The following is a 21,021-nucleotide window of genomic DNA, read 5'->3' as shown; positions in this document are numbered from 1 at the left end:
GAGAGTATGTTTTAACTGAAGAGATCTTTCCTTCTCTGATATCTCCCTCCTTCCTATTTGATGCTATGTGGACAAAATAATTGGAGTTCCCACATCTATCTTGTACTGTGACATGACTTCAGCAATAGAAGCAATAAATGGTAAAGCAATGAGATAGAACATTAAATTTCCAATACCTTGGGGTTTCTAATATATTTAAATCCACTATATTCAAATCCTTACCTCACATCATTCCTCAAGCTACTCAAATTTGGCTTGCACACATACCATTTAACTGATACTACTTTCACCAAGGTCCATCCATAACCTATCACTATACTCAATAACACTCTTTGATGTTATCAATCATTATCTCAGTCCAATACTTTCCAACATTTTTTTTTCACATCATAGTACACATAAGAAATGATATTTGTACTCACAGTGGGGTAACAGACAAAACTGCTTATGGCTGGAAGTAACCAGCCTGAGGAGTGCCTCTGACCACCCCAGGCCCCACATGGCCTTCTGAAAGCATAAAGGATCAATGTCATGATAAAACATGTAACCAATTAATAGCATACTATCATATTTTGGGCATTTCAGTTCTAGACATTTCAGTCTCTTGCTTTTAAAAAAGATTTCTTCCCTTAACATTCTTGAAATGTTTTCCAAAGTACTCTTATAGTCCTCACCAGGGGTTATTTCAACTACTCCTATGATTTTAATTAAAATCCACATGCTTTATCAGCATGTAGGGTCTCAAGTCTATATAACATCTAATTTCTTTTTCTTGAGAACCAGACAGCAGATATTCATCTTCTTTCACAGCATCACCTAGTTAGGACTGAGTTAAATTTATTATATTTACCCCAACATATTTGTCTTCTTTTTCTAAGCTCAGAGAATGTCACCACCATACGCTTAGTTCCTCAAACAAAAACCCTCAAAAGTCATCTTTTAACTCTTCCCTTTCCTTCTCCTTGATGTCTCATATCCAAGAGTTCAAAAGTAATCTATTCATTCTTTTGGAGCACGTCATCCCTAACTCAGAAAAAAGCAGATTATGACTTACGGTTAAATCAATCATCATGCATTTTTTTAAATGTATGTAAAAACATTTTTCAACTATAAATCACTATAAAATATTGATGATATGTACAAAGAACATGAGGTATAGTGGGTACATAAAGAGACACAGAGTCAAAAGTATTAAGTTAGAGTACTGACTTGACTGTCTAGTAGACTAGGAAATCATTTATATTTGAGACCCTGTTTTCTCACCTGTAAGCACTCCATTTGTTCACGCATTCAAAGTGCAGTTACTGGGTTCCTATGTGTCAGGAAATGTGTAATATGTTGGGGATACAAAGATGAAAAGATGAGTAAGACATTCCCTTTCTCTCAAGGAAGGAAAGCAAACATGCAAAATAAATTGTTTGAAAGCATGCATCCTCAGTGGAGGCAAAATTGCCCTGAGGGTGCAAAATTTGTTTGGTTTGGTTTGGTTGAGGTAGGCAAAGAAAAAAAAAAAAAAAGAAAAACCTACTCCTTTTATGTGTAAAGCACAGATGTACACACAGTAGTACTTAAGTCAGTATATGGAAGATTGGTGATATCGACTGAATGCCAGTTCTGGGCTCAGCACATTATTCTTCATTATCCCATTTGTCCCTCACAAGAGACTTATAAGACAGACATTATTATTCCATTTCACAGTGATAAAAAGAGGCTTAGAGAGGTTAAATAATTCAGTGAGTCTACTGGCTGATATTAGAAATATCCACAAAGGCAGAGGTCCTATGTGAATAGGCCATTATTCTATTCCCAGTGTGGGCCAATAATATCTGTTGCATGGATGAATTATTGTGAGTTAGGAACACTTGGAGAAGTCCAGAAGCTCATGATGTGTTAGATCCCAATCCTGTTTTCATAATCTTTACGTTATTAAAGGTGGCTAGTGCATGGCCTTAGAATGGATTGATGGACCTAGGGATGAATAGATGATTAGAATGGGACAGTGAGAGGAAGAAAGATGAAAAGAGAGAGAAAAAAGAAGGTGGGCAATACCCGTTCTTCCTTTCTGTAAGAGTTAGTGTGAGAATTAAATTAACAAATTTATAAATAATTAAAAAAACACACACACAACACAGAGAATAACTAAATGCAAGGTACCTGATAGAAGTTTCATTAGCAAAAACATAATATGTGCCCTGATGATTCTCCCATGTATCCAGTTCATGCATTTTGTGTCTCTTAGAGTCAAACTGTTATCTGTCACACTGCTTACAGGACCAGCCTTGAGTTACAATGTTCATGAAACACAGCTGGAACTTGGATGAACAATCATTTACTAGAACTTTCCAAAAAAAGAAAGAGTAGCTCAATAATAACTAACAAAAGTACACACAAATAAAGGACTATAGTTCTATAAGAAATACAATCATACTGTCATCATATTAGCAAAGAGCTATTGTTTTTAAAAGGAACATCTAATTTTCTTTGAATTTACGACCGTGTGTGATTATATTAAAATTACTGGTAATAGATGAGTCTGTATCACATTTAAGTAAGCCATAAGGAATTATTTCAATTACATATGGAATCCTGACTCCAACACATTTCAACTGTATGTCCTTGAACAAGGTCTTTAAGCTCTAAGCTTCAAATTCTTAGGGTAAAGTGGGACACCTATCCACTCAGGATTATGAAGAGTAATGAGAAAAATACACATAAAGAACCTAGCATAGTTCTTGAAGGTTAACTTCTTTTAAACTCTCTAATTCAATAATTAAATTTCTCCCTATATACATTGTTTCAAGTTGAGACTTTAGTAATAAAGATGAGATGGGACAAATATAGAATGCATTCCATTTTTTCCCTAAGCTGCAAGATATTTATATTATCTTAGCTTCTGGTTTACTCAAGTTATATATATAAAACAAACCTACTTTGTTTATCATTTGGCTTTACTCTAAGTTGACTAAATTTCTTTTTTAAATAAAATTCACAGAGTAGTAATCAATATATTTTAAAATTATCCTTGCATTATTTATTTAAGCTATGCTTTTTGGTCTCTATGGCAATCATAGATCAACACAGGAACTTAATAATTATTGATGCACATCTATATTATATGAAATCAAGTACTACTTGAGCTTCAAATTAAAGCTTTTGAAGACTTTTGTTTCTGGACCACAAGGAACTAAACAAATTTTATGGAAACATTTTGGTTCATTGTGTCTGGTACATTTAGTTACTTGCCAATGCCTCAAATTCATTTTATACCAGTTCCTAGAAAAAGATGTGGTTTGGGTGTGTGTGGGAGTGTGTGTGTGTGTGAGAGAGAGAGAGAGAGAGAGAAAGAGAGAGAGAGAGAGCATGACAGAATGGGATCTAAATATCAGACATGCTATTAAGAAGCTAATTAGCAGGTTATTGACTAAGTTTCCTTCTCTCTAAAATGGAAGAGTTTTGGAGAAAATTAAAATTAAGATAATTCACATAATAAGTTTAGCAGAGTGCCTAAAGAACTGACAAATACTTAACATTTTTAGCGTTTACTTTCACTGTCATCACTATAATTTTCTGTCAGTAGTTCCTTCAAACTGGCCTGTGAAACAAAAATGTGATTCTTAACTTACTAAATTGGAACCAACTATGCAAAGACTATGGCAAGAATCACAAGTCCATAGCATACAATACTTTTAAAGAGCATACCATATCCCACTGTAGAAAGACCCAAGTGTTTCATTCTATTTTTCACAAGTTCAGCAAGCTCTTGTCTTTCTGACCTCCTGTAGAGGTTCAGTCGCTGCTGGGTTATTTTCTCAGCTGTTTTACCAGAGTGTTTTGGACCTTTTCTGCTCAGTCTTCGTGCCCACTGCATGCTCTTTCTCCGTAGTAAGGGATGATCTGACTGGTCACTGGAGGTTGAGTTGCGGTGGTTGCTTCGGTGATGACTTTGATCTTTGGAGTCTTTGGTGTCTTCCCACTCTTCTACGCTGATGGATATCTGAGACTTTAAAGGAAATGGATATTGATAATTAGATATTTTAGAAACAGTTGAAATTTGGAGATAGGCTAATAATTTTGCCAATAACTTGGTATCATTATATATCTCATGAGAGTTTTCACAGAAAAAACAAAATCATAATCATTGATTCACTTTGCTGTTATTAAAAATATTATTTGAAAATACACTGAACTTATATATGAAGCAGATAAAATAGCTTTGCATCTCCAGTATACGGTTTTATGAAAAGATTTAACTTTTCATGCATCCTGCTATAAAATGACTAACTCGCATAGAGATGTTTGGAACCGTAAATAAACAAAAAAATAATTTAAATTCAAATAAAGTCAATGTAATGGACTTTTCTAAATCTACAAATGTATTTTATATGAAATTTAAATAAAGATTATGAAAATTGTTTTATTTCTGGAATTAATATTTTAAAAGAGTTTTAAATTATTGCTCTTTCTAAAAATGGCATTGGGATGAAACTTTGTAAAATGTGATTTTTAAAAATTCACTATTCTGAGCCAGAAGAAAATAAAAAGCACTTTTTAATTCATACATTAGTTATTCACCACATAAACCTTTTTTTGATTAAAACATTAAAACATATTTCAGGACCCATTCTCAGTATCCTAAGTGAAAAATGTAAATATTAAATTTCACAAATGCATTCGAGAATCACACAAAAACACTTAAATCAGGCTATTCTCCAGAGGAAGGAAAAACAATGAACAAATTCAGAAAGTCTATTTTAATTTACTTCTATACTACTAAATCTGATTTTAAAGTAAGAAGCTTTCCTTTGATTGTAGACCCTTAAAAAATAAGACCTTCCTGTTTCAAACTGTTGCTTTTCATACCAGAAAGTTAAATGAAATGCAACATAGTTCAAAGCAGGAAGTCTTACTTAACTAAAACCATGCAAATGCAAATGGACAGTTTCCTGAATTATACTGTGCATAACACCAACATTCATGAATCTGCCAACTCTGTTTCCCTTCTATTGACTAAAGTTTGAAATTCAGCTCTAATATGCATGTTTTGTTGGCTTGTAAAGTAATAGAGTTTAAATTACCAATTTAACTAAGGTCAAGAGGTAGATCCAATAAAATCCTTTAAAAGTGAATATAAATTATGGAGTCTCAGTCAATGATTTGCATACAATTCCTACTGGCAAGCTATGAAACTATGTCACACTTAAATTCAATGAAAAATTTAAATATTCTTCCCTACTTCTGTTTAAAAACAATAAGCAATATTAAAAACAGTTTAACTTTCAAGTCTCCACAGTAAGAGAGCATTTTATTAAATATTTTTAGAAAATATTTGAGATATAGAATTTAAACTGCAAGTATTAAAATGTAGACAGCTGCATGGTTTTACAATAATGGGTACCTTTATAAGTCTTAACTTCCTTTAGTCTCACATATCTGATAATATACTGAAAACCCTCTTCTGTGAAAGTAAAATATATAAACCCTTGAGTAATATCTACCATCAGTAAAGAACATCAATCTTTGTTCAGTAGTTTCAGTTTTTATGTACTCTATAGCAAAAATGAAAACATTCATATTTAGACATTTGTCTTGCAGAGTTTAGTTAATCACAATTTTACATTTATTTGAAGTGATCTTTCTAGTCATTGGTTTCTGTGAGTAATAGTTTGATTTCCTACAAATATGTGGAAATAGTAGCCTTGCCAGTCCCATAATTCAAGTAGAGGATGAAACACTATCTGTCTTTGTGAATGCTTTTTCTTAGTTATGTATACCAGGAATTGTATCAAGTAAGCATCTAAAAGATGAAATGAAGCCTATATGTGTATTAGTTAAACATTACTGAATACCCTATTCATCATTGTTTTGAACTTCCTTAAGAAAAGAATAACATGATTTATACATACAATCTATAGGATTCAAGAAGTCTTTTTGTCAATTACTCAATAAAATAAGTATTTCTTTGTATATTTTACTGTAAGTACAGAAAAAAGTAATTAGAAGGATTTTAGGGTTAATTTTAAGAAATGAACTGACAACACACAGATTGTTCTCTATTTGTTTGGAATTTGTAGGTCTTTCTCTCACCCTTCCATATGACATAATGATTATGTATAAGATTACAAATTTGAATGATATTTTGAACACTTCCTAGCTTTGTTCCTACAACAAAACTGCTTAATCACTATGTAAAATGAGAATAATAATAATACCCATCTTCTACCTCAAGAAATGCCCTACAAATTCCTATAGTACATTAATGTATAAAGAAAAATGCGCCAAGTATAAATTTCCACATATAACAATGTTAATATTTCAAGTTAAAATGATTATTGACAATATCAATTTCAATGGAAATAAACATTCATTATTCTATTCCTGGGTATGGAATATTGTGTATGCCTGTGTGTTTTTTAAAAAAGGTCCATTTATAAATACTTTCTTGTTGTCATTTCATCATCTGATTTAACTCTATTGTGTTTTGAATGTGACACACTATGATCTAATGGAAATAGTTTGCTGGGAGACACAGAAGTGCCTTTGATCATAGGACCTTTTCCTGAATTGTGTTTTTTCAGAAGATCTAAGAGGTAATACTTGAAAAGAGCAATATTAATGTAGTGCCTGTCTCAGCAAATGCTTACTAAATGTTAGTTAATATTATGCCTCATGATCTGGCATGAAGAGACAGTAAAAGAGAGAAAAGAAGAAGAAACAATTATGAGGGATTATATAAAAGTGAGAAATGGATATGAAAAAGACAGGGAATGACTCATATTTGTGATGCAGTTTTCTCTATCAGTGACCATATTTCACAAGAAATCAAGGTGCTAGAACAAACCCTTGGGGGCAAAGATTCCTTGGTTAAAGTTTCATGAATTTGAAGATGAGAACAATATATAACTGAAAGTGGAGATGTATTGCCCTACCCTGCTTCTATAAATTATTCTTCACCATTTCTATGAATAACAAGAGGAATCTGGTTTGATGTTTCTGTATTTTAATTACCAGAAGACTGATATAATTAGTAATGTAAAAAAATCAAGACTTAATACTAATGCTTATGAGAATGAAAAAAAGACATTTTCATATTGTTATGGTCTGATCTGAATGTTATGTTCAAAATATGTTAAAATCTTAAAATTTGTTAAAAGATTAACCCCTAAAGGTGATGGTTTTAGTAGGCCATAGGTGTGGAGTCCTCATGAATGGGGTAAATGACCTTAGAAAAAAGACCCCAGAGAGATCCCTAGAGCCTTCTGCCCTGTGGTTAAACAAATGATAAATCTGCAGTCAGAAGGGGGTCCTCACCTGACCATGTTGCCACCCTGATCTCCCACTTCCAGTCTCCAGAACTGTGAACAATCAGTTTCTGTTGTTTATAAGCTACCCAGCCTATGGTGATTTGTGATAGCAATTTGAATGGATGAAGACATATTTTATATGAAATGCTTTCAGGAGCATATTCGTACAGTTCAATGAGGAAATAAAAAATTCATAAATCTAATCAATAATTTTCATATAATTTTAAGGCATTATTATGTTTAAAGTTATATTATTCTCCAAATAGGTATCAAACTTAATATGGTTTTTTAAAAAGGCTAAAAATATTTCTTCACAAGAATAAGAATTGGCAGCTTTATAAATGAGAAAATGTTTCCTATGCCTAAAATTACTTTTAATTACTTTCATTGTTTTCAGAAAGTCAGGAAGTGTCAGGATCACAATAAATATCAAACATTCTTTTCCACACTCTACACACACACACACACACACAAACACTCCAAAATGACCTAATTCAACTTCCTCTCAACTTTTTTATTGAAGTTATTCATGTCATAAGGTTATTGAGCAGTCTGTGGAATAAAGTGGTATTTTAAAATAAATCAATTCACTCAGTAGTTTGAAAGTGAGTGTTTGTAATCTGGATTCATGGCTCCCTTAAGAATAGATTTATAGGCTTTAAAACAGCCTTAAACTGTGCTATTTGATTTATGACTGAAGAAATTCTGAATTGTTGCTAAAGAAAACAGACAAAAATGAAACCACTAAAGATATGCTAGTTTAATATTTATTTACTTATTTATTATTTCAAGTTTTATATATATTTAATTCTGGTTGGTTAATATATATGGTAAAATTGGTTTCAGGTGTAGAATCTAGTGATTCATCACTTATATACAGTACCCAGTGCTCATCACAACTAGTGCCCTGCTCAATACAATACCCATCACCCATTTAGGCCATCCCCCGCCCACCTCCCTCCAACAACCCTCAGTTTGTTCCCTATAGCTAAGAGTCCCTTATGGTTTGCTTCTCTCTCTCTCTTTTCCCTCTTAATTTAACATTTTATAAAAGAACTCCTATCTAATGTTTTCCATTAAAGGAAAGTTAAATTATAAGAATGTTTGAGACATCATCTAAATTTAAATCCATATGCACTTAGGCTAGTGACTTTGTGTCCCATGGAAGTTTTTTTGAGTTAAAAAAAAATAATTCATACAAAGATGTTTCTGTATTTTCTATAAAGGCTCAGTTTATAAGTTTACTTAGTCTGTGATCTAAGTAGAGATAGAAAATAACTAGTTACATTGTATTTAGATGTACTGTTTTATTTGTTTATTTATTTATTTATTTTAAGAGAGAGAGCACAGGACTGAGACAGGGCTAGAGGGAGAGGGAGAGAGACAATCCCAAGCGGACTCTCCACCCAAGATGGAACCACATGTAAGGCTGGATAACAGGACCCTGAGATCATGACCTGAGCAGAAATCAAGAGTCCAACACTCAACCAACTGGGTCACCCAGATGTCCCATATTTAGATGTATTTTCAACATATTTTCATAATCATAGATATAATTATTGAATAAACATATTATAGTCTAAAAAATTCCAAATTTGGAATCAAATAGTAGGTTGTATTTTCAATCCCATCTAACCAATACTTCATGACTTCATATAAACCAACTGAGCTTCCTGAAAAATAGTGACAATTTTCAGAATTCTCATGACAAAAATAAACAAAACTTAAGCAATCTGTAGTAAGACTCCAACATAAATTCTAAAGCCAAATAATCACTCAAGAATTTAGGTTCAAAATAATAGCTTTTTCTTTTTAAAGCCAATCACTTGGTGGAATAACAAAACTTATTTCAAAATCTTGACTTTATTCTCCATGTCTAAAAATCAGATATTTCATCTATGTAGTTCTCTTTGGTAGCTTTCAACTTCATCTATTATTCTGTGACTATGAAGTTGTCACTATAAGTACGTAGAACCCTCATTAACTTGCCATTCCAACTCCATAAGTTTGAAAGTCAAATTTAATTTTATGTCCAAGTGAAAAGAAATTCCAAGTTCTCTATTTAGAGATAATGCTAAGTAATCCTCAAATTTATGCTAGTTTTCTACTACTGTTGATCAGAATATATCTCCCTCTTTTCTCTTTTTTTCTCCTCTTTCTCATTCCTTCTTCTCCCACCCCATAAACAGTACCCAGCTTTTTGTTATTACCCCTAAAAGAAAATCAGACCTAGTCAATTGCTTTTAGACTTATGAGTTAAATCTCTTTTTAAATTTTTGTTCTAGATTTACACATTAGGTTGCATATTCACACATCCTTGGCAATCTGGTTTTGTGTATGTGTGAGTGCATGTGTGTGAACGTATGTGTGTATGCATATTTAATTAAATCTTTGCTTTCTTTGGTCTTCGTGGAATTTGAAACATAGCTAATTTATTGTCTTGGTATTATTTCTCACATTGGTGATTAATTTTTTTTCCCTTGAGCCTTCAAAACTGTCACTCAGAAACAGCTAACATACAGAGATTTCAACTGTCTACTGCCTTTGGACTTTCCTAGAGCTTTAAACACAAAAAACAGTACTTTTTTCTTCCTTCTTTAGGCTCTTGAATACTATTGCTAACTAAATGGTGGCTGCCTTCCCTTAGATTTTAAATAATTAATTTAAATAATTTATCTGTGTTAATAAGTTGAGAAGGGAGTGTCATCCTCATTTTTAACTGGTTGTATTATTATGTAGAAGTCCTAAAAAAGTGATTCATATCTGTAGATGATGGAGAGATGAAATATATGTTACTTATTTTATGTTTCACTACATGTTCAGGAAGTTATGCTCCAAAAGAATTACTTGAGTTCTCGAATTTATATGGACCAATATCTGGGGAACAGGTGTGAGAAAGGATGTTAAGGGTGCAGGATAATGGTGGAAGAAACATAAAGTTGACAGAATTTATTGATATGGACTCATGAAGTAGAGTTTCTTTTTGGAAGTTGTACCTTGGGGAGTTAGAAAGGGTTCTAATCATTCATCTGGTTGGTTGGCTGTAACAGGTACCAAAAGGTGGTCCATAGCAAGCAAGTTGGACATGCAGGACCTAACTCATTTTAATATAAAGCAAGGGACTGAAGCCTTGAGATTGGAATATGAGAGTAGATTTGTCATTTAAGACCTATTCATCCACAATAAGAGGGTCTAGAAGGCATTCCTTTTACCACAACTGTAAGAAATAAATTTGTGAACTGAGTTCCAGTATCCTTGAAGAGTTCAACGATCACTCTTCTCTCTAAGGCCACACCTTAGAGTGGTAATTGCAGTCACTCAGTTGGGAAACCTAAATGAAATGGGAGTAGATCAGTGAATCCCAAGGAAGCAGGGGCCAAGTAGAGGCAATCAACTGTCCAAGGCAAGGTGAGTGAACATGGTTGTTATAATGGACAGCAGAGCCAAAGCAGCAATCAGAATATTCCAACTTGTGCAGACCTATGGCATTAGCTAATTGGTCATTGTGTTCCTATAGGTAAAACAGATAGGAAAACTACTAAAATTTTACCTAATCTGCATAAGCATAAAACATCTAGATCAAGTGAACAAAACTCTAACCTGAATCATAAAAGTAGAGTAACAACCTTTCAAATAATACCCAGATTTTAGCAAGTTTAAAGAACCAAAACACTTCAGTGAAAGAGAGGCTTATTCCTTTTGTGGAAGGATTCAGTACACTGCCAAAAATCTATACCATTAATCTTTTTTCCAGCCTTCCCCAAAGGGTCATATGACCTTTCACCAGGGTAACTGTACACTGAAGAAAAAGAAATAATCAGAACTTTTAGAGACTAGTAGACACTGGTTTTGAAAAGGGACTAATTCCATGGACACTCAAAACATCACTTTGGTCCACCAGTTAAAGTAGGAGCTTATGGAGGTCATGTGATCAATACCTCAGGTCTGTGTCACAGTAGACTCAGTAGGTCCCAGAACCCATCCTGTGGCTATCTTCCCAGTTCCGATCCCAACTGGCTCCCTGACCATACTGACCTATAAGTTGGGAAAAGCCAAGTAGAAGCCACTAGAACTGCTTCTATCTAAGAAAATATTAAACTAAAAGGAACACTGAATTCCTACAGGGATTGCAGAAATTAGTGCCACCATCAAGGACTTGAAATATCTAAGTGTAGTGATTTCTACCACATCTCCACTCAATTCACCTATTTGGCTAGCGCAGAAGACAGATGGAGCTTGGAGACTGACAGTGGATTATCCTAAATTGAACCAGGTGTTAACTCCATTTGTAGCCGCTGCACCCAATGTGGTTTCATTGCTTGAACAAACTGACACATTCCCTAGTACCTAGTATGCAGCTTTTGATCTGGTAAATGTCTCTGTATCCAACCACATCAATAAGGAACACCAGAATCATTTTGTGCTCAGCTGCCAAGGTCAGCACTACATCTTCACGGTCCTACCCTACTGGTATATCAACTCTCCAGCTCTATGCTTTACTTTCGTTTGCAGAGAACTTTACAATCTTTCTTTCCTACAAGATAGCATGTCAGTCCATTACAGTGATGACATTATGCTGATTGGACCTCATAAGCAAGAAGTAGTAATGATCCAAAACTTACTGATAAGACATTTGCAGGTCACAGGGTGGAAAAGAGATCTGACAAAAATATAGGGGACTCTTACCTCAGTGACATTTCGAGGGGTCCATGGGTGTGGGGGATGATAAGATATCCCTTCCAAGGTAAAGAATAAATTGTTGCATCTAACCCCTCCTACAACCAGAAAAGAAGCACAACATCTAGTGGGCTTCTTTGGATTTCAGAGGCAACATATTCCTCATTCAGGAGTGTTACTCTGGCCCATTTACTGAGTAACCCAAAACCCTGCCAACTTTTAGCGAATCCAGACAAAAGAAGGCTCTGTAAGAGGTTCAGGCTGCTATGTTAGCTGCTCTGACACTTGGGCTTTGTGTTCTAGTAAAACCAATGGCGCGTGCAATGTCACTGGCAGATGGGAATACTGTTTGGAGCCTTTGGCAGGCCCTAATACATGAATTGCTGCGCAGGCCCTTAGAATTTTGGAGCAAAGCCCTGCCATCCTCTGTGAATGGTTACCTTCTTTGGGAACAAAGGAGCTCCTTTAGGGCTCTTTTAATATTATCATACTCTGTGATTTAGGTCAATGGAAAACTGCAAGAACACAATTGAGATAAAACTACTAATGGCCCAGACCATTTGTATGAGTTTGGGGCTTTTGTTAAAGTGGCCCTATGTGCTAGGTCTCTGATCTATCTGTGTGTTTCATACTGAATGGTGTGTAGAGATATCAGTAAGGATCATGACAGACACTAAGTCTTACCCTATGACCCTATGAGTCTTACCCTATGACCATCAGTTGTATGCCTCAACCAGGTATCGATCTCCATCCCATACAGCATTTAAGGGAAGAACCGATATTCTGTGTATTATACAGGCCTATTACATGGTTGCTTGTGTGGAGGAAGATCAGTGGCCACGCTGAGGTCCACACCTCTGAAAACAGCTCACTAAGATGCTACAAAATGCTGCTTCTGCTGCTATGCGTCTGTAACAACAGACTCTGATCCCCACAGTTAGAAGTAAAAGTACTCATGGGCCTGTGTGGCATAGCTAAGGGGTTAATTCAAAACTCAGTGAAGACTTGGGTTCTAAAAAAATAAATAAATTCAATGAAGCAACCACTGCCATCTGGGAGACCCATAATTCTAATGAAACTCATCAGAGACTCTCTGGAAGAGGAGACGTATAACCATGAGGAGGGTAGAAAGGAACCCCCAAGGGGCTAGCCACCAAAGACAGCAATTACTGGGAATCAAAGGGATGGAAACGCACACACACACAATTTGGTATATGGGAGGAAACCATTGAAACAGAAAGTCGAAAATTTGTTCAACTTAAACATTTTTAGCTTGCTAGAAGAATTTTTAAGACAAAAAGATATGGCACCTGGGTGGCTCAGTGGGTTAAAGCCTCTGCCTTCGGCTCAGGTGGTGATACCAGAGTCCTGGGATCAAGCCCCGCATAGGGCCCTCTGCCCAGCGGGGAGCCTGCTTCCCCCTCTCTCTCTGCCTGCATCTCTGCCTACTTGTGATCTCTGTCTGTCAAATAAATAAAATCTTTAAAAACAAAAAAAGACAAAAAGATAAAAGGAAGCTGATTGGCTTTGTGCTTCTGCAACATTTGTTCCAGGTTTTAATATCTCCTGAATTGTACCAACTGGCAAACTTTTAGGGCTCCTTTTTTTTTTTTTTTTTAATTTGGGTGGGGTTCACATTACAGTTATGACTAGAGATTCCAATAAACTTAAAGTGCTGTAAATATGGAGGTTGCAATAAAATTAAGGTGATCTCTATACTCTTAAGGGGGCTGTCAGACAGAAAATAAAAACACATAAGTATATCTCATCTTAACCATCAGAACTATCGCCCCGCCTAAATACCCCATGGTTATAACACCCATTATCCTACAATATCCCCTAGTAGACACCGTACACACTAATCCAATGAATAGTAAGTGAAAATTAAATGAAATAAAATCCTTGCCACTTACAACTAGTTTGTATGTCCAATGTAAATAGTTAATAAGGCCTTCAAAGATTGAACAGGGCTTTCAAGGATTAAAACCAATTATAAGAACTATGCAGAGAAGAGATGATAATCACCACTGCTTCTGCATTTCACAGTCCATTTGACCTGTTCGTAAACCTGGAAAGAATGAATGGAACCCCACAGAAGAGTATCCCAACCTGAATGCCATATTGCCAAGTATTAAGGTGCAATACCAGTATTAGTGAAATTATTGACTCCAATCAGCAATTGATAAGTACTTTACAGTCATAGACTTGACTTACATACTGTATTTCATGCCTATTTTGACAGCCTCTCAAGCAATTTCACCTTTGAAGGAACACAAATACTTCTTTACCTTGCTACACATAGGATACCTTAAACCCCTTGCAAACACACTCAGTCTTTGCAGGCAAGATCTTTACGGCATCCAACTTCCTCCAGGAACATAAGTATAGTATGACTTTATATTGATGCTATCTCTTACAAGGGGATTTATTTGACACACTCATTCAGGACATACAAAAATTCACAAAGAAGAACACAAAAAGGGATGGGCCATTGTTTTACACAAAATGCTATTTCCTTCAACTTAGTAAAATTTCTGGGCATTATTTTTTCAGTCAAGGGATGTTCCAACTCTGATACTGTCAAGAAATAGTTACTGATCTAATAGTCCCAACAATATTAAAACAAATTTACATCTTTTAGTCTATTGGGTTCTGGAAGCAGCATATTCCTCATTTACCAATTTTTAAAGCCCATTTACACTACTACTTTCAAACTGGCCCACACAGAATGAGTTACAACAAAAGAATCTAGATTCTCCCCAAATAGCAATGCAGCCATCAATTACATTAGTTCCTCCCTCTTCATCCAGATTCCTTTTCTGTAGCTCCTCCTCTAGTATTCCTGGAAACTGTGAACTACTCACAATGACCAAACTCCCCCTAGGCTTTCAATGCGAGAAACTGTCCACCTTGGTCACATGCTATACATTATGGGAACAGGAATTAGGCAGGTGTCCTTAAGCAGCTACATCAAAATTACAAGTAAAATAATACCTAGGTCCCAAAATTAGTGACAGAAGAGGTATAAATAAAATCATATAAGTTTGAACAGAATTTTTTGAAAGGATTGCTCTGTGTTGAGGATACCTATGACTGAGTTCAGTAAACAGAACTGAGCAGTTGTGTGAAGCCCTTTCCAAGGTACGTGGGATACAATAATGGAAAGATAGATGTGTTTTAGAGATAACTCCTTAATTTTAACTTTTATAGCTCACTATCCTCAGTTGGGAAGGTAGAAGAAAAATGAGAAGTTAAGACTATTAGAATGTATAGAAAAATTGACTATCATGGAGGCGAAGAAGTATTTCATGGAATAGAATGGGCACTGAATATTATCAAATAGTTCTTATCAAATATTATCAAATAGAACTATTATCAAATAGTTCTATCAAATAGAACTATCAAATAGTTCTTATCAAATATTATCAAATAGCTGTATTATCAAATACAGCTTGTTGCCCTCTAATATATATATCATAAATAATATCTATTGTTATGGAGACACCAAGGAAGAAGAAGAGAACTAATAAAAGGTCTTGGCTTATTTAGGACCATAGCATTACCCATGATGGGGGCTTTTATTTTTTACACTTATTTATTTACTTAAGAGAGAAAGAGAGAGAGGCGGGTGGGGAAGGGACAGAGAGAGAGGGAGGGAGAGACTCTCAAGTAGACTTCCCCTGAGTTTCGAGCCTGACACAGGAATTGAGCTTATGACCCTTGGATTATTGGAGCCAAAACCAAGAGTCAGACACTTAACCAACTAAGCCACCCAGGCAGCCCTGTGATGGGAGATTTTTTAATTCGGGTTATACATCTTTCAATCATATGTATGTTATAGAGGTTACTGGTAAACCTGAGAAATGAATTTTCTAAATAGTAATTTGCAATATTTAAGGGTTAATATTTCTCTAAAGTATACATAACTCTTTTGAGTTGTAATATTCAGAAATGTATTTCAAGTATTTAATGAAATTGCCTTAATTATGTCATGTTTCTTTGACAATGCTACTAAACAATGTTACTAACACCATTTTTTTCATTGTTTTTCTTGTGAAGTCAATGTCCACTTTCTTTCATTGTGTAGTAGCGAAATGTTTTTTATGTTCTCTGAAGATATAACATTTTTTTCTTCTCCTCAAAATAATGCTTAAGTCTTTTTTTTAAGGTGGAGTGATAATATCAGCATCAGAATTGTTATTATTATACATTTTATAATTACTTTTTTTGTAGGTGTCAAGATACTTTCTTATTCTTCTTATAGTTAATTTTATCTGTTGTAATCCATACACTGATGTGTGTCTAATAGATCAGAATAAATGTCTGGCCCAAATTTAGACTGATTTCATCATTAATTTGTGGTTTATAAGGAAGCTAATAAGTGGTTTTCCTTAACCAATTCATTCATTTCATGTCTAGAAATAATGACATATAAGAATATATTTGCTTTCTACATAAAATACCCTTTTGGGTTGTCTATGTTTAGGTTTTCTTATATATACATACTTATATATGTGTGTATAAAGAATAGTTTATATACCTGAATAGATTTAAACTCTAAAACCGACTTACAACAAGCAAATAATCAATAGAAGAGCACTGAATAGCCACACAGGCTTAACAGGCCCAGAAAGGTATTCCAAAGGTTTATGTTATTAAAATCATACTTTTATTGCCACTTTTGTCCTCTGCACAGTTCAGTTTTTTGTTTGTTTTGTTTTAAATTTTATTTTATTTTTCTGTGTTCCAAGTTTCATTGTTTATGCACCACACCAACTGCCCCATGCAATAGGTGCCCTTCATAATACCTACCCCTAGGCTCACTCAATCCCCCACTCCCCTCCCCTCCAAAACCCTCAGTTTGTTTCTCAGAGTCCACAGTCTCTCATGGTTTGTCTCCCAGTTTTTCCATCATTTTCTAGAATTACAGGAATACACAGCCTAAGGCAATGTTCCCAACCATGGGTATACATGTATGAGGCAGATCCTACACACTGTAGGGTAAGTCAGGGACGGTATCATTCTATCATCTCCAGTATTTTACATTACAGAAAAAAATGACCTAAGCATACGAGTTTATGGAAAACTATTAACTGTGATTCTAATAAGCATATAGCACAATTTCACCATGCCCCATGGTGTTTAAACACACACCACACACACACAAACACACACACACACACACACACACACACTCCTCTTTTCTGTTGAGAATTACTTCCCTAAAGCATATGCAGTTATGGATAAATGAGCTTGTGGAAAGAAAATTTCTACGCTATATGTAATGTCTTAATTAAAGAACAAACACAATGTAAGACTTGGAAGTATAAATATGCAATTTCATCTTTAAGAATCTATACAAAACAATATTATTGATCTAAGTATACTGTTGCTTGCACATCACCACTCCTTTATAAAGACCCAGACGACCCAAATCAACTTTATAATTTTCCATTTGGTTCTGATTGTTTTGTAGACTTTAGCAGCCACTCAACAAGGAGCTGTGAATGAAGGCTTAATTTACTTCCTACGGCAATGCAAAGTGAAGGAATGATCTCCACGCAGTTTAAGATGTTAAGTGGACAGAAAGCCATGACTATGCAGTTAAATTAAATCAAATAGATTGGATGCATTTAAACAGCTTCTTGCTAATAAGTATGCCACTGAGATTCTAATTAAGTTAGAGTAAGTAAAAAATGCAAGTAAGAAATGTCTTCCTGGGGATGGAAATGCACAAGTTAAGGATCAGAGCCAGAAAATATTTTATTTTATTTTATTTTATTTTATTTTATTTTATTTTATTTATTTATTTGACAGAGAAAGAGATCACAAGTAGGTAGAGAGGCAGTCAGAGACAGAGGGGGAAGCAGGCTCTCCGCTGAGCAGAGAGCCTGATGCGGGGCTTGATCCCAGGATCCTGGGATCATGACCTGAGCTGAAGCAGAGGCTTAATCCACTGAGCCACCCAAGTGCCCCAGAAAATATTTTAAAAGAATTGTAAAATAAGGTAAGAAAAAGATTCAAGAGTAAAATTTCTGTAAGAAAGTGGAAGAAAATGACAAATGAGCTCAGACTTATGGAGTGTGTGTGTGTGTGTGTGTGTGTGTGTATAAAATAGAGTGCATTTGAGGTTAGTGAATATACCTATGTTTGAACAATGTCACAAGGTATTTATTCAAATTGAATCATACTTTTATATTATTTATAAATATAAGTGTATTGAAACAAATGTTTTCTAAGGGAATACCATCCAATCAAAATTATATAGCACAGAAAATTAATGAAATATGTTACTCCATGTAGTTTGCCCCAGAATTGTTTGCCATTAGCTATCTGTGAACAATTAACACATATTTGCCCCTTTTTATAATCTGTGAAGTGATGGGGTGCCTGGGTGGCTCAGCCATTAATCGTCTGCCTTCCGCTCAGGTCATGATCCCAGGGTTTTGGGACTGAGCCCTGCATCAGGTTCCCTGCTCAGCATTCCTCAACTCCCCTTGCTTGTGTTCCCTCTCTCACTGTCTCTCTCTGGCAACTAATAAATAAAATCTTAAAAAAAAAAAAAAAGGATTTGTGAAGTGGTAATTATATGTTCCCTATTTTGTCTTTACTTTGCTATGTGTTGAGAATAGACCATTTTACACACAGGTAGTAAAAGGAAGAGCTAACATTTAAATCTAGATCATCTGGTACCAAGTCCATTGCTCATTTGATCAGGCAGAATAATTGAATAAATGATTTGTACCAGGAACAGGGACAGAAGGAGCATCAATAAAGAATGGCCAGAATATAGAGTAGTTTAAAATCCAGCAACAAGAAATTTGACTTGATATAGTAGGCATCAAACACCCACTATATGCATCATGCATCATGTGAACAAAGTAAGGAATATGGTCATTAATCTGTCTGTTCTATGTAAAATATTGAAGGGAAGAGAATTTAGATATAGTAAATCCACCAAGATGTACTTAAATTCAAGAATAGGCGTGAAATTCTGATGTTAGCTTTCTGAGAAATCTTTCCTGTATGTTTACTGATGCATTCCAAGCATTTAGGTGGGTGCATTTGATGGCTAGTGGTGCTCGATAAATATTTATAGTTCTAGTAGATAATAAAATAGAGAGGATCTGGCAGAAAATGAGTATGTTCTTCATTTTTAAAACTTAGGACAGAAAACACAAACTTGCTATCTATCAACATAGAGGTGATAATTGAAACCACAAGACATAGCAAGTGTTCTGAGATCAAGTATAGAAAAAGAATGAAACACTACAAAACACAACTTTAGTAAATGCCTGGTTAGTGTTCAAGTGTCATTTCCCACGTTGATTCTCAACCAAAGCATCTGAGGATCTCAAAACAGATGGTAGAAGAGAGATGTAGTTCAGAAATCAGTAGAGGCTGCTACAGTGAGAACTAGTGATTAAAAGAATCTCTGGTGTCAGATAGCAATAAATTCTAAAAACCACGTCTGCAGCTTCCAAAGTTTTTGGTATTGGTCAAGTTAACTTGTCTACATCTCTGCTTATTTCAAAACAAGGATAATATTGTCCGCCATATTGGCTTCTGGTTAGGATTAAATAAAATAATATAGTGCTGAGCATTGTGCAGGCATCAAGCTTAAGGCTCTGGGTGAGACTGATTGTGATGAAGCTTAGCCTACCTTCAGGTGGTTAACGGAGTACTTTCTGGAAACTAAAGATGAAGTCCAGTCCTAGAAGGGAGACAAAGGCAGACTGCTGCAGCTACTTGGAGTCTTGGGCTCCAGAGCCAATCCCAGGGACAATGGGTTAGGGAGAAGCCTTCAGATGAAGATCACATTGGCACCATCTAGAAATGAGCTGTTATAGGCAGAAACTGAACAGTAGAAAGAAGGGGGAAAGTTTAAGAAATAAATCAATAGAAACAGGTCAAATAGGTAAAGAAAGTCACTCATAATATGAAAACTGAGGATAAGAGAATTTTAAGATGTAGGAGGTAATGAACCTTACTAAAGATTATATGATGTTTAAACAAATAAAAACTAATTTAAAATGCCAAGGATTTTGGCTTAAAGATTTCTACTGACTGAAGAACAGGTAAATATAGCAGCGGAGAAAAAAACTGTTGAAGACGCGGATAAGGAATAAAATTGACAGCATATATGAACTTTTCTCAGAGTTAACAAGAGTAAGATAAGAAAAAAAAAAAAAAAAGAATAATGGGGCTCCTAACTGCAAAGCATGCAACTCTTGACCTTGGGGTCATGAGCTCCCTAGTGGGCGTAGCAATTAGTTAAAAATAAGAAAAAATCTTTAAAAAAGAAAAAGTAGGAGAAAAAGGAAATTTTTTCTTGAAAACTGGGGAAAGGACTATATTCAAAGGTAAAAGGAGAGAGTTGATGGAGAGGGAAAAAAAAACAAAACCTAAAACCAAAAACTAGAACTGGAAAGGATGGAAACTGTAGAAGCAATTGGAATTACAAAGATAAATGTCTAAAAATTACAAAAATTACAAAGATAAATGTCTATCCAAACTACAATTAGAGGTTTTTCTTTTCTTCATAAAAAGGATTGTAAGAAAGGTTCTTATATTGGAAAACTCAAATTTCTCAGTAAATTAGAGGGGAGGCACTTCGCTTACATAAGGAACCGACTGAAAGATGTGGAGATCTAAAATAATAGCTATAAGAAAGAAATCAATTAGTGGGAAAAAGTTCCAAGAGTCAACTTGCAATTGGCTGCCATGATTCAGAAATGAGCCAAACTTTTGCCTTCCTGCATCTGAGATGGTAAGTTAGAGACAAGAGGTGACAGGGATGTGTAACAGCTGAATAAAAGCAAAGAGCATTTGAATCAACACATAGAACTGCAACTTAGCCAAACTTACATCTAAAAGTTTCACTCCACTTCCTAATGTAAAGCTATAAAGTTTTTAATCAAATGAAAATTCTGTTCTTTCTGGAGCATAGAGTGAACCCCAGCAAGTGTTTCTACCACTGTGGACCAGGTCCGGACTTATACCTGAGAATCCCTTTAGGAAAGACAAGGTGAAGTAACTTTGC

The 21,021-nt window shown here is 34.9% G+C and overlaps 1 protein-coding gene across 3 annotated transcripts in view; it reads right to left on the bottom strand.

The window, feature by feature from the left end:
* Nucleotides 1-21,021, bottom strand: part of KCNT2 (potassium sodium-activated channel subfamily T member 2) — a 250,958-nt gene that overhangs the window by 21,769 nt on the left and 208,168 nt on the right. The window contains exons 26-27 of one of the 3 annotated variants that reach the window (XM_032318559.1): nt 19,642-19,692; nt 3,823-4,000 (exon numbers count right to left, since the gene is read on the bottom strand). In XM_032318559.1, the coding sequence (XP_032174450.1) occupies nt 3,823-4,000; nt 19,642-19,692 (229 nt within the window). Of the gene's footprint in view, nt 1-3,699; nt 4,001-19,641; nt 19,693-21,021 lie in introns of all 3 variants that reach the window. The other 2 variants (XM_032318557.1, XM_032318558.1) reach the window with 2 other exon arrangements.

This window comes from Mustela erminea, chromosome 17 (assembly GCF_009829155.1).
Source record: "Mustela erminea isolate mMusErm1 chromosome 17, mMusErm1.Pri, whole genome shotgun sequence".
Classification (NCBI taxonomy): domain Eukaryota; kingdom Metazoa; phylum Chordata; class Mammalia; order Carnivora; family Mustelidae; genus Mustela; species Mustela erminea.
This window is presented reverse-complemented; position numbering and strand designations above follow the sequence as displayed.